Here is a 14,646-nt window from a genome sequence, read left to right on the forward strand (position 1 = left end):
TTATATATTGGCACTTGATAGGCTCCGTAGGACTCAGCATCTCAACCCCAAATACTTCGGGAGCCATGTGGATCGCGGGGAGATACAACAACTCGTTACAACGGCTGAGGCGGCTAAAGCGGAAGATGGAGAAGTCACAGCATGAAGAGAACGTGGCTGCTGGGAAGACGGGGTCATAACCGGAGAATGAAGGTGGTTACGTGAAGATGGGTGAATAGGAGGTGGTTATGGATGGATGATGGGTTGATGGGTGATGGGTTGATGGATGGCGGGTGTTTATTTTTAAAAGTAGGGAACTGTAGCTGGGAAGGATGGAGAGAAAAATATAGCCTTGCAACTGTGGGTTTGCTCCTCCTCCGAAGGGAGCTTGTCTATTATTCAGAACTTTCTTTGTTTAACATCATCTTTCTTCGTTCTGAATCCTACCATTTAGTATCAGAACAGGGGAATGGCAACTAACAGGAGAGGCTGGATAGGTTGGAGGCCGACTTGCAGGGCATGCATGAAGGCTTACGACGGCTGGAATCATCGTCGATGAAGAGGATGCAGCACTTGGACGAGGCGCTCAAGGAGATTCGGGACCTGATGCTAGACCATCGCGGTCTCCAAAAAAGGGGTCGTCACAACGTTTCAAGGGCGGCAAGGAACGGAAAGAGTCTTCCAACTCTACGGGGCACCGAGGAGGAGGTAGTGGAGCCAAAATGGATTTTCTCCTCTTCATGGGAGATGATCCAACGGAGTGGCTGAATCGGGCAGGGCAGTACTTCCACTGCCAGGGAACCGCACCAGATCAGAAGGTAGCCACACTTGCCTGCTTTTTGGAAAGTGAAGCTAATTAGTGGCTTCAGTGGTTGTATAAGGCATACAAAGGTGAGGAAAATCTGCTCACATGGGAAGTTTTTGAGTAAGAACTTTGGGCTCATTTTGGACCAACAAACTACCAAAATGATGATGAGGCATTGTCGCACATCAAACGACAGGGAGCTCTACGCGACTATCAAAGAGAGTTCGAAAGGCTAGCCAATCGTGTGGAAAACTGGCCTTAGAATGTGCTCATAGGAGCTTTTTTGGGTGGTCTGAAGGAGGAAATTTCAGAGGAGATGCGGATGTTTTGCCCAAAGATACTAAGATCCTGCTGGCACGCATGAGAGACGAGAGGCTGAGTAGCAAGAAAAAGAATCTTAAGGTCGAAGTTGGAAGAACCACTATGTACACTCGGAGGGTAATCTCGCCACCCCGTCAGACCAGAATTACCACAGGGTCACTAGTGTGTAAGCTATCCTAGGAGGAGATGTAGAGATGAAGGGAAAAGGGCTTGTGCTTCAGTTGCAACGAAAGATATGCACCTGGCCACCGCTGCAAAGCCCCTCAAGCATTCTATATTGAAGGCCCAGTGATGGAAGAGATGGAGGCGAACATGGAAGAAGCAGAAGAGCGACATGCCGAGGTGGAGGAAGTTCCAGAAATCTTCGTCCATGCAGTGTCGGGGTGGTCCAACCCAAGAGCCATGAGAATGGCGGCAAAGATCGGACAGCACTCCGTGGCGGTCTTGGTGGACAGCGGTTCGACCCATAATTTCATTGGCGAGAAGATAGCCAAGCTTCTTCATCTTCTCATGGTGACTGAAGAATTTGATGTAAGGGCGGCGAACGGCGAGAGGCTCCGGTGCCAGGAGAAGTATGGGGCGATATTCGGCTGCAAGGGTAGGAGTTCGGAGTGACCCTTTTTGCACTACCTATTACAGGCTTGGACGTGGTGTTGGGCATCCAGTGGTTAGAGCAGCTTGGGCAAGTTCTTTGTGATTGGAGGGAACTCACCAGGAAGTTCATTTGGCAAGGGAAGAAGTGCCTGCTGACTGGGCAGCAACCCTCAGCTGCTCAACCTGTGGGTTTACAGTCAATTGCAAGAGAGTTTGAAGGAGGAGGGTAGCTGTTTGCGGTGTATATCAAATTGGCGGACCAAGAGAAGGGAAAGGCAGAAATGATGAAGTCCATGGAGGTGTCTAATGACCTTGTTTAAATACTCCAAAAATTCCATAAACTTTTTGAGGAGTCCAAAGCATTACCGTCAGAAAGGAAATTCGTACATCGAATTCCGCTGAAGGAGGGAGCGACCCCGGTGAACGTGAGGCCTTACCGATATGCATACTTTCAAAAGAATGAGATCGAAAGACAAGTTTCGGAGATGTTGGAATCCGGGGTAATACGTCCTAGCCAAAGTCCATTTTCATCACCAATACTCTTTGTGAAAAAGAAAGATGGGACATGGCAATTTTGCAACGACTACCGAGCTCTTATGAGGTAACAGTTAAAGATAGGTTTCCTATTCCTACTATTGATGATATGATAGATGAGCTGCATGGAGCAAATTATTTTTTCAAATTAGACTTATGAGCAGGGTACCATCAGATTAGGATGCATGAGGATGGTGTGCATAAAACTGCTTTTAGAACTCACAATGGCCATTTTGAGTACTTGGTTATGCCATTTGGTTTATGCAATGCCCCATCTACTTTTCAAGCAACCATGAATGCCATTTTCCGACCACACTTATGGAAGTTCATAAGTGGCACATAGGAAGCTCATTTGAACCATCTTACCACTACTTTAAACATTTTGGCTGAGCATTATTTTTATCTCAAGCCTTCTAAATGTGTATTTGGGAAGTTAGAAGTCGAATACTTGGGGCACATTATTTTTGGTCAAGGAATGCAGGTGGACAATTCAAAAATAGAAGCAATGGTCCAATGGCCTACACCAAAAACCATCACCGAACTGAGAGGCTTTCTTGGGCTCACAGGTTAATACCGAAAATTTGTGAAGAACTAGGGGATGTTAGCGGCACCGTTGACAGCTTTGTTGAAAAAAGGGCAGTTTAGTTGGGGACCCCAAACCAGCCAGGCTTTTCAGCAGTTAAAAAAAGCAATGACTGTACTCCCATTTTGGCCATGCCCAACTTTGCAGAAACCTTTGTAGTGGAAACAGATGCCTCGGATCTGGGGGTCGGAGCAGCACTTAGTCAAATGGGGAAGCCATTAGCATTTATAAGCAAGGCAATCAGCCCAACGAAGAAAGGATGGTCCAGGTATGCGAAAGAAATGTTAGCCATTATTAAGGGCCTTCGGCTTTGGAGGCTATATTTGTTGGGTCGATGTTTTCAGATTCTCACAAATCAGAAGAGTCTTCGATTGTTATTGGAGCAGTGGATTATAATCCGAGAACAACAGAAGTGGCTGACAAAGCTCATGGGATATGAGTACGAAATCCTCTATAGACTCGGCAAGCAAAATTCAGCAGCAGATGCACTAAGTCGCAAACCCAATTGGAATGCAATTGATCCCATCAGCGGGCTAGAGTTGACTGTCTGGGCTAATGTTAGGAAAGAGCAGGCTCTTGACTCCTTTGGCCAACAAAAGTTAGCCCAACTCAGCAGCCAACCAGAAGGTGATCCAGAATATCAACTCAAAAATCGCATCCTTTTCCGTAAGGATCGAGTCTGGCTTCCACTGAACCACTCTATGCAAGAGTCACTGCTGGTGGAGTTCCATGGGAGTAAAGTTGGTGGACATTCGGGTGTACTTCGAACATTCCAAAGATTGCACCAGACTTTCATTTGGATGGGAATGAAGAAGGATGTGCAGGATTTTATGGCAAGATGTCTGGTTTGCCAGAGAAACAAAAGCGAAGCTCGATCTCCAGTAGGGCTGCTACAACCGCTCCCTATTCCAACTTAGGTATGGGAGGACATTTCAATGAATTTTGTGGAAACGCTTCCAAGATTGGAAGGGAAGGACGTCATACTCGTTGTGGTTGATCGGCTTACCAAATATGCCCATTTTCTGTTACTATCGCATCCCTTCACTGCCAAACGAGTTGCTGAACTATTCATAAAGCAGATAGCCAAGTTGCTGAACTGTTTATGAGTATTTTCTGGCAAGAGTTCTTTAAACTGCAAGGCTCCAAGCTGAAAATGAGCATGACATACCACCCACAATTTGATAGGCAAACAGAGGTGGTTAACCGATGTGTCGAGCAATACCTGCGATGTTTCTCTAGCCAATATCCGAAGAAATGGAGTAAGTGTCTTGCATAGGCTGAGTATTCGTATAATACCACCTTCCATCAGTCAGCAAGGATGACGCCGTTTCTGGCGCTCTATGGGCGAGCTCCTCCAACAATCATCAACTATCTCACAGGTTCATCGGTTGTAACAAAGGTGGAACGGGAGTTGCAACAGCGAGATAAGCTGTTGAAACAGCTCAAAAGCAACTTGGAGAAGGCGCAAAATCGAATGAAGCAACAGGCTGATAAACGGTGAAGAGAGGTTGAGTTCAACGAAGGAGACTGGGTATTTTTGAAGCTTCCCCCATATCGTCAGCATTCAATATTCAGAAGAGTGCATCCGAAGCTTGCAAACAAATTCTTTAGGTTGTATAAGATTCTACAGCGAGTGGGGATCGTGGCCTACAGGTTGGAACTTTTATCCCATGCAAAAATACATCCTGTGTTTCATGTAGCCTTGCTCAAGAAGGTAGTTGGCGAGGGCAACCAGGTGTGTGAAGCTCCACTGCCCATTACAGAGGATGGAGAGATCAAGTATGAACCCCAGGAGATAGTGGAATATCGGTGGATTAAACACGATGTGAATTATTCCACTGAAGCCTTGGTCTAATGGAAGTTTTTACCAGCCGAAGATGCCACTTGGGAAGATATTGATCAGCTGAAGGAGCGGTTTCCGGAGCTGAACCTTGAGGACAAAGTTCCTGCGAAAGGGGGAGGAATAGATAGGCCCCGCAGGACTCAACGTCTCAACCCCAAATACTTTGGGAGCCATGTGGATCGTAGGGAGATACAACGGCTGGTTACAACAGTTGGTTACAACGGCTAGGGCGGCTAGAGCGGAAGATGGTGAAGTCATAGCATGAAGAAGAACGTGGTTGCTGGGAAGACAGGGTCTCGGCCGGAGAATGAGGGTGGTTATGTGAAGACGGGTGAATAAGAGGTGGTTATGGATGGGTGATGGGTTGATGGGTGACGGGTTGATGGGTGACGGGTGTTTATTTTTAAAAGTAGGGAATTGTAGCTAGGAAGGATGGAGAGAAAAATATAGCCTTGTAACTATGGGTTTGCTCCTCCCCCGAAGGAAGCTTGTCTATTATTCAGAACTTTCTTTGTTTAACATCATATTTTTGTTCGTTCTAAATTCTACCAACACTCTGACTATTATTGATTATAGCCCCACCACAAGGTATAAATATGATATTTTGGCCCACTCCACATAGTATAAGTGCGGTATTCTGGCCCACTTCGTAGGATATAAGTGTGGTATTTTGGCCCACCCACGGGGTATAAGTGTAGTTCTGTTTTTGGCCTAGCCACAGAGTATAAGTGTGGCCATAGTTAAAGGTTGTTGAGTTGAATACGATTTGTTTCGAATCAAATTTATGATTATGTATATAGATATTTGAAAGATATTGATTTATAATAGATTTATGTTTTGAAATAGCATTGATTAATTATGTTTTTATACTAATTCATCATAATTTGTATTTATATTTTTATTATTATATAAATTGTCTAGTTAAAGTTTTCATTACTTACCAAGCTGTTTAGCGTATTATACTATTTCTTACTATTTTTACAGATCTGAAGAATTAGATCGACTCGGATATTTATCATGAAAAAGTGATTAAAGACAAGATTTTGATATCTATATTTAGACTAAATTTTGTTTTTGATTGATGCAATATTTTAGAATATTAAAGGTTTTATAAAACTTATATTTTTGTTATTTACTTAGAATTTAAACGCTATTATTTAAATTATTTTTGCTGTCTGGCTATGATTGCATGCTTGTGGAAAGAGTTTTCTATGAGTATGCGGTGGTTACTGTGACCTTCGGCTCGCGATCTCAGATCGAAGGTGTGACAGAACGGTAAAAGATTTTTTTTTCCTTTCTATAACCCTCGGCTTGTTTGTTGCTTCACATCGATGACTAGCCGCAGTTGGGCACCTGTGTGACTCCAGGAGGTATGAAGCACGAACGAATGTCGTGTGGAGTGGTGTTAGTTTGTAGTCCCACATCTGGTAGAGAAGAGAGGATAGCTTGGGCGAGCAAATATAAACCAAGGAACCAGGGACAGAGGTGCCTCCATACTTACCTGGACGGGGCAGATGGATGACCAGCCTAGGGCAGCGGCCCTTATCTTGGAGAGAGCACATTCGCGCGGCCCCTACCAAACCTAAATTAAAATATTCTATACAAATTAATTTATGTTGCCGAATATGATAACAATATTAGGAGGTTAGCGGAAAGTAGCATTCAAGTATAAATTGATCTCACCAGGTTTCTAATGTCATTTTCTACACTAAATAATTCCATGAATACACTAGCGACCAAAGATAGTAAAAACATATCTGGCCTCATGATCAAAGACATACACTAGAATCAAGAACTGCTTTATTACCTACTTAAGCTTGAGATACCAAGGACATTTCTTCCCTGCCATTCCTAAGGGAAGTTCCCTAGATTGACTATCTTGGGCAGCAATAATCAGGCCTACTTGATGATTACATAGGTATATGGCTTACCTGTCAACATGGAGCCAGCTTTTTTGAATGTGAGTATGCTGGTTTTGGATGGATATGAAACATTCCAATCCATCCTAAGTTCCTTTGGTGGAAGATCTGTCGGGAAAATGACATGTATAAATATAGCTATTTACAAATTTTCAGAACCATAGAATTCTGAACAGCAGTTCCTATTAAACCAGCTAATTGCTTCCAACTTGATTTTTGATTTCAGCAGAACTGTTATTGTTGAAATATAAAAAACAACAGCCCCTATACATATTGTTTGCTAGGCAAGTCAGCCTGATTTATGTGAAGGCTCGAAGGGGTGATGGAAAAAAAATTACACGAGTGAAATGGAACAATACTGGACCCTCTCAGACAAAGCTATATTCAAAAAATTCCCTCACCTGTAACTTTAGAGACTATTGTCGTCCGTATGACATGGCAGGAACACCTCAAAATTATATACTATTATGCCAGCATCCCACATTTCCTTCCAGCAAACATCTATGTACAAAAATACAACACAAATGGAAAAATGGAAGAAAAGATTACTCGATGATAAGCTCAGAAATTGAGGAAAAATATGATGGCAGATTTCACAAAAAAGATCATCTTTCATTTCCTTTTCTTGTTATCTTCTGATCTGATGAGCTGAACAGGGGCTGCTGGTATGCGTGCCCATCACTCCTTTAGTCTCCTCATCAACTTGTCACTGCTCTTTTTCCTCAATGGCATCTCCCTTGAGTATGCCTCAAGGACCACCAATATTATCAGATGCTTAAAAGAAACAATGGCAATCAATGCTGCTACCATGATCAATGCGAATGCAACCTTGTCAGTGGCCTGAAAGTAAAAAATCACAAGGTTAATAAAACATAACTGGTAGAACATAAATACAAAAAGAGTACTCCGTACCCAAAATAATAATAAAAATAAAAGAGTATCATCTGTACATGTAATTTACATCGAGGTATTAGACTTTTCCAGCTGTAGGATAATTGATGGTCTAGGGATGAAGCAAATGGAACAAAAACCAAAGACAAAATAATAATGAGTTTCTAGTTCTTTTTAGCAATGAATGAGAACCAGGTAACAAAGCAATTCTCGAGCTAAATTAACTGTCACATTTGATCTAAAGGTGAAGTTGCATGGGCATTAGGGGAGCAATGGCCCCCTCTTGACCAAGGAAAAATTTTCATAGAGTTCATTAATCTTGGAATTCCCCACCCTTGGGGCCCATAAAAGCTGTCCCCAACCCACCCCAAAGAAAAAAAAAAAAGAAAACAAAAATAACCTACCCCTATGGGAAATTCTTTGTCGGCATCTTGTGATTTCATGCCTTGACTATCTATTGTTGATAAGGGCCAAGATCCTTCCAAAGCAGGCTGCATATGTTCAAACCAAAGGGTCTAAAACCCAGTACTGCGTACTCTAATAAAAATAAAAGAGTACCATCTGTCCATGTAATTTACATCGATGTATTAGACTTTTCCAGCCGTAAGATAATTGATGGTCAAGGGATGAAGCAAATGGAACAAAAACCAAAGACAATATAATAATGAGTTTCTAGTCCTTTTTAGCAATGAATGAGAACCTGATAACAAAGCAATTCTCGAGCTAAATTAACTGTCACATTTGATCTAAAGGTGAAGTTGCATGGGCATTAGGGGAGCAATGGACCCCTCTAAACCAGGAAAAATCTTCATAGTTTATAGAGTTCATTAATCTTGGAATTCCCCACCCTTGGGGCCCATAAAAGCTGTGCCCACCACCACCCCGAAGGAAAAAAAAAGAAAACAAAAATAACCCACCCCAATGGGAAATTCTTTACCGGCATGTTGTAATTTCATGCCTTGACTATCTATTGTTGATAAGGGCCAAGATCCTTCCAAAGCAGGCATCTGTATATGTTCAAACCAAAGGGTCTAAAACCCAGTACCGCGTACTCTGTTTGTCTAGTCCTACGTTGATATGCTACTAGGATGCTACAATCCTAACTCTTGAGATAGTCTGGCATCCCAATACCTTATTGAGATGCCTCTTTTATTTTACTACTTTTAAATTTTTATATTTTTTGTAAATTTGATGGTAGGGTGTTTGCTGCCCATATTCGTATTGACACCTCTGGTTAGCAAAATTATTCTAAATTTGATACACTTATTCCAACTTTTTTCATGTTTAATCTAATCATTTGCAATCTTTAAATATTTTTGTTATTATATTAAATTTATGGAAATTGTAAAAATTAAATTTGTTTAGGGGCTTTTGTAAACACCCTCCATGGTTACAAATATATTCTCTGACCTAAATATAAGTCATTTGGTCAGGATAATTCTAAACTGGCTATTGGTTCAGGTGTTCTCAGCACACAAAATTGATCCAATCATGCAAAAATTTTGCACCATGTGCACATTGATAGTGCAAATATGCAACAATTTTTTCCCAAAATTGTCCTATTATTTGATAATTAATCTATTTCTAAAAATAATATAATGTATAATAAGAGATGCATCAAAAACACAAAAATATAGTGTTGCAGGTTGATCCCCATCCTATAACAGTGTTCCAATTTCATGATGAGAAAATTTTGATATGATTTTCCCCTATTTTTCTTATTTTTCAGCCAAACTATTGGCAATGAGAGAGGCCTCCAGTATCAACAAGACTGGATCTCAATAAGGAAATACTAAATATAGGTTAAGCCTCTCTCTCTCTCTCTCTCTCTCTCTCTCTCTCTCTCTCTCTCTCTGCGATTATGACTCCTATAGTGATTGAAGCCACAAGAAAAGAAAGAAGCAAGGATGTTCCTTTTTCAACATAGAGGGACTTGGTTAGGTCCCAACTGGTACCTACTGAACTGCCACCCAAACCAGTATCCCGCGCCCATCCCAGGACATTATGGTACCTGCAATACTGACCAAATTGAACGAAATTCTTTTTCATTGGAAAAAATCAGTTAAACTGTTAGTGCACAAAATAGTTGTCCAGACTCCAGAGTATTTTTATAATAAGTCATGTGAAATTAAGTATTACATAGTAAACACATGACAAGTAACAATACAAAAGCTTCAACAGAAGCCAAATAGGATGATCAGGGCATTTAGATAATACAATTACAATATTTACACACAAACTTGGCATTATAAAAAGTGAACATGGAAAAAAGGTAAAGAATTTGGAGGCTAAAATATTATGTATAAGGGTGTACCAACCAGCAGGCTGTGCCAGCGGATACACTGTGCTGATACAGTACATCATACAGCATGTACCGCACTGAGCAGTTGAGCCCCAAACTATAAGACTCTACATCTCAATATTTACATCCGTCGTCATAGTAGCGAAAAATTGGATTCCACAAATAAGATGTGCCATCGAAAATGTTTTAAGGCTAGAAAAAAAGACCGAGCCAGTTGTGGAGTGATTGATTAAAACCCCATTTGATTTTGATGAGCTCAAAGCATTTGAGTATATCTTGTGATTACTAATGAATTCAATTGAGTGTTTCAGTGAAAATCCTGTCCAAGTATCTCTAGATTTGGTTCATAGTATTTTGGATAAGTTAAGAAGTCTGCTGAACCAAAGTCTGAGACTCGAGTCGACTCCCGAGTATCACGAGTCGACTCCAAGCGTATCAAGTTCACTGGCACGAGCTCGAGTCGACTCCAGACTAGTACGAGTCGACTCCGACTGAGAACAGAAAGAAGAACAGAAAGCCTCATCTCAGAACCTGTCAACGAGTCGACTCCTGAAGTGCGCGAGTCGACTCCAATGTTCAACGAGTCGACTCCAGGGTAGTAAGAGTCGACTCCAAGAGGTACACAAAGAAAAGTCAGAGAGTCTGAGATTCGCGAGTCGACTCCGATGGTTGGCAAGTCGACTCCAGTGGAACGCGAGTCGACTCCGATGGTTGGCAAGTCGACTCCAGAGAAAGCAAGAGTCGACTCTCAGTGGTACACAAAGAAAAGGTCAGAGAGCATTTTATGGACTCTGAGATTCGAGTCGACTCCCGCAATACGCGAGTCGACTCCGAGACTGTGCGACCACCGACAGACAGAAAACCATGTTACTGCCTCTGAGATTCGAGTCGACTCCCAGACAGCTCGAGTCGACTCCAAGACAAGCTTCACGTCAAAAGGCAGAAGACCAACTTTCGGAAACTGAGAGCCGAGTCGACTCCAAGGAAGTTCGAGTCGACTCCAAGACTGGATGAGCCAAAAGACAGAGAATCGGAAGTTCGGGCTCTGAGATTCGAGTCGACTCCAAGGACAGTCGAGTCGACTCGAGTGGACAAAATTCAAAATTGGATCCACGGACTTCAGTGGATGAGCCGACTCCAAAATTGCCAGGTCAGCTCCAGAAGTTGGCGAGTCGACTCCGGGTCAAGACGAGTCGACTCCCAGTCGTGACGGCAACTTTAATTCAAATTTGGAACAGTTGCCGAGTCGACTCCGGAAAAGCTTGAGTCGACTCCCGCTACAGCCGAGTCGACTCCTGATCGCGCGAGTCGACTCCAACCCACCAACGGTCATATTGTCAGGCTGCGCAGAGTGTGCAGAACGGGCAGAAAAAGCAGTGTAACGGCTAGTTTCCGTGGAGGTTGGCTTAAATAGCCACAGAAGACTGTAGCAAGGCAGAGAATAGTCATTCCACTCCAACTAATCAAGGATTCAAGCTCTGCAACGTGCTCTTCAACGAAAAAGGAAGATCTGCATTTACAGCTCCACCTACATCTTCCCAGCAATTAAAGCCTTCTCCTCCAGCATTCAAGTCGACTACACATTCGAGAGGAGACCGGAGTTCAAGAAGCCATTCCTCTACTTCAGCTTAAAAGCGTTTGAGGGCTTCTAAACTCCTCTTTTGATTATATTGTTTTACATCTGCTTTTGAGAAGCTTATTTCCTTTCTTTCTATAACTTGTATTTACTTGGTTCAATCGGGGGATTGAATCAAGGGGACTAAGGTTGGTTGGTGAGCCAAGTTAAAAACCAACGTGTGTAAGGGTTTGATTGTGAGCCTGGAAAAACAATCGGGGTGGTTCTAGTCGGTGAGCCTGGGAAAACCGACCGAGTTCGTTGTGAGCTCGTAAAACAACAAGTTTGGTTGTGAGCTTGCAAAACAACCGGCTGTAATCCAAAGGGGGTTATAGTGAATTCCCAAGAGAGACTTGGGGAGTGGACGTAGGAGCAAGGGGTAGCTCCGAACCACTATAAACTCTGTGTTTGCATTGGATTGTCTCTTCTCTTCTTCCTCTCACATCACTCACAGCACTTAGCATTAATTAAATAACTTGCAATAGTTTTTAATTAATCATCCATAACGTTTTAATTATCCAAATTAATTTAAAACCCAATTCACCCCCCCCTCTTGGGTTGTCTATCTGGGGCAACAAGTGGTATCAGAGCCAAAAACTCTTCCACTCAGAGTTAAAAGATCAAAATGACAACCCCATTTGGATCTTCTCACATTGAGGGTCAGTCCACCCAAAGACCCCCTTTCTTCAATGGATCCGACTACTCATACTGGAAGGCTAGGATGAGAATATTCATCCAAGCCCAAGACTATGAGATGTGGACCATTGTAGTGAATGGCCCATACATCCCATCCATATATGTAGATGGTGTCAAGGTACCCAAACTAGAAACGGATTGGGATGAACATGACATGAGGAAGGCACAATTAAACTCTAAAGCTATGAATGTGTTTTATTGTGCCTTAGACCGTAATGAATTCAATAGGGTTTCAACTTGTAATTCTGCAAAAGAAATTTGGGACAGACTTGAAGTGACCCATGAGGGCACGAATCAAGTCAAGGAATCCAAAATAAACATCTTGGTTCATAAATATGAACTATTTAAAATGGATTCAAATGAAACAATCACATGCATGTTCACTAGGTTTACTGATATTGTCAATGCCCTAAAAGCCTTGGCAAGAACTATACTAACAGTGAGCTTGTCAGGAAAATCCTTCGGTGTCTACCAAGGTCGTGGGAAGCTAAAGTGACGGCAATCCAAGAAGCCAAGGACTTGAACAAGCTACCACTTGAGGAGCTTCTTGGATCCCTTATGACGCACGAGCTCACCATGAAACAACACAACGAGGAAGAGTCCTCCCATAAGAAAAAGGTAATAGCTTTAAAGTCTACTTCATCTAACAAAGATTTATCTTGCAGTAGCAGTAGTGAAGAAGAAGAAGATGAGGAAGATGGTGGTGAGGCACTTCTTGTGCGCAAGTTCAAGAAATTTATCAACCACAAGAAGTCCTATCATCAAAGGAGAGGCCCCTCAAATTCCTACCGCAAGGACAAAGGTAAGGAAAGAGAAAATGAGGGGATTGGGTGCTATGAGTGCAAAAAGCCGGGACACATCAGAGCTGAGTGTCCCTTACTAAAGAAGGGCAGCAAGTACAAGAAGAAGAAGAAAGCCCTTGTCACCACCCTATCGGACTCCGACGCATCATCTTCATCATCGGATGAAGAACAAGAAGAGAAGGCCAATTTCTGCTTCATGGCCAACGAAAACGAGGTAACTTCCGATACGCATTTTGATTTTTCTTTTGATGAACTTTATGATGCATTTAATGATTTAATGGTAGAATATAAGGCTATAAATCTTAAGAATAAAGAACTGAAAATAGCTAATCAATCATACCTACATAAATACGATAAATTAGTTAAGGATAAGGACTTAATCACCAAAGAAAATATTGAACTTAAAACAAACAACCAACTTTTAACTCAAAAGACTAACACCTTAACTAAAGATAATGAAAAACTAACTAAGGAATTTTCAGAACTTAAAAATATAAACAAACCTTAGATAAGGATCTTACAAAAGAACTTAATGATCTAAAAGCAGAAAATCAAACACTAACTAAAGAACTTAACAAATACAAACCCTTAGTTGAAAAATTTACATATAGTTCTGAAAAATTAAACATGATACTAAATAGTCAACGAGCAGTATTTAATAAAGCGGGTTTAGGGTATAAACCAAAAAATAAACAAAACTTCTTAGTAACTTCTTTTGTTGTGGAACTATAGGACATAAGGCAAATGCATGTGATTATAGGAAAAGTAAAACAAAAAGGAAAATTAAAAGGGTATGGGTTCCAAAAGGAACCAACTTGACTAACCATGAAGGACCCAAGAAAACTTGGGTACCTAAGATGACATGATTTGCTTGTGTAGGAGTGTCTTGCAGCCAAGGTCAACAAAAACCGCTGGTATTTGGATAGTGGCTGCTCAAGGCACATGACGGGTGATAAAGATCAATTTTTCACCCTTGAAGCTAAGAAGGGAGGTGCTGTGACTTTTGGAGACAACAACCAAGGTCATATCATTGGTATTGGTAAAGTTCAAATCACCCCTTCTACTTTTATAGATAATGTTAGATATGTTGATGGTCTTAAGCATAACTTGTTAAGCATTAGTCAATTATGTGATATAGGATATGATGTTATGTTTAAACCATCACTATGCATTATAACAATCCTAATGATAATAGTTTAGTTTTTAAAGGAATTAGACGTGGAAATGTATATGTTGTAGACCTAGAAGATCTTGCAAACATAACCAATGTCTAGTTGTAAATGAAACTAAAGATAATGATGCTAGTTGGTTATGGCACCGTAAGTTAGGTCATGCAAGCATGGACACAATAACTAAAACTAGTTAAAAGAGACTGCGTGATAGGTTTGCCAAAATTAAAATTTGAAAAGAACAAAATATGTGAAGCATGTCAATTTGGCAAACAATCTAGGAACTCTTTTAAATCCATAAAATGTGTCTCTACTTCTAGGCCTCTAGAATTACTACACATGGACCTATTTGGTCCAACTAGAACAACAAGCCTAGGTGGAAATAAATATGGCCTAGTTATAGTAGATGATTACTCTAGGTACACATGGGTCATGTTTCTAGCACATAAGGATCAAGCATTTTCTGTTTTTAAGAAGTTCCATAAGGAAGTAACAAATGCTAGAGAGTCTTCAGTCATAGCCATTAGAAGTGACCATGGTACCGAATTCGAAAATCAATCATTTGATGAATTTTGCAGTAAAAAGGGGATAA

The 14,646-nt window shown here is 41.4% G+C and overlaps 1 protein-coding gene across 2 annotated transcripts in view; it reads right to left on the reverse strand.

The window, feature by feature from the left end:
* Positions 1 to 6,757: 6,757 nt before the first annotated feature.
* LOC103714805 overlaps positions 6,758 to 14,646 on the reverse strand; it is a 28,358-nt gene continuing 20,469 nt past the window's right edge. For both annotated transcript variants that reach the window (XM_039116904.1, XM_039116903.1), the window contains exon 10: positions 6,758 to 7,418. In XM_039116904.1, coding sequence (XP_038972832.1) covers positions 7,257 to 7,418 — 162 coding nt within the window. In that variant the 3' untranslated portion in view covers positions 6,758 to 7,256. The remainder of the gene's footprint in view (positions 7,419 to 14,646) is intronic.

This window comes from Phoenix dactylifera, unplaced genomic scaffold, assembly GCF_009389715.1.
Source record: "Phoenix dactylifera cultivar Barhee BC4 unplaced genomic scaffold, palm_55x_up_171113_PBpolish2nd_filt_p 000144F, whole genome shotgun sequence".
Taxonomy (NCBI): domain Eukaryota; kingdom Viridiplantae; phylum Streptophyta; class Magnoliopsida; order Arecales; family Arecaceae; genus Phoenix; species Phoenix dactylifera.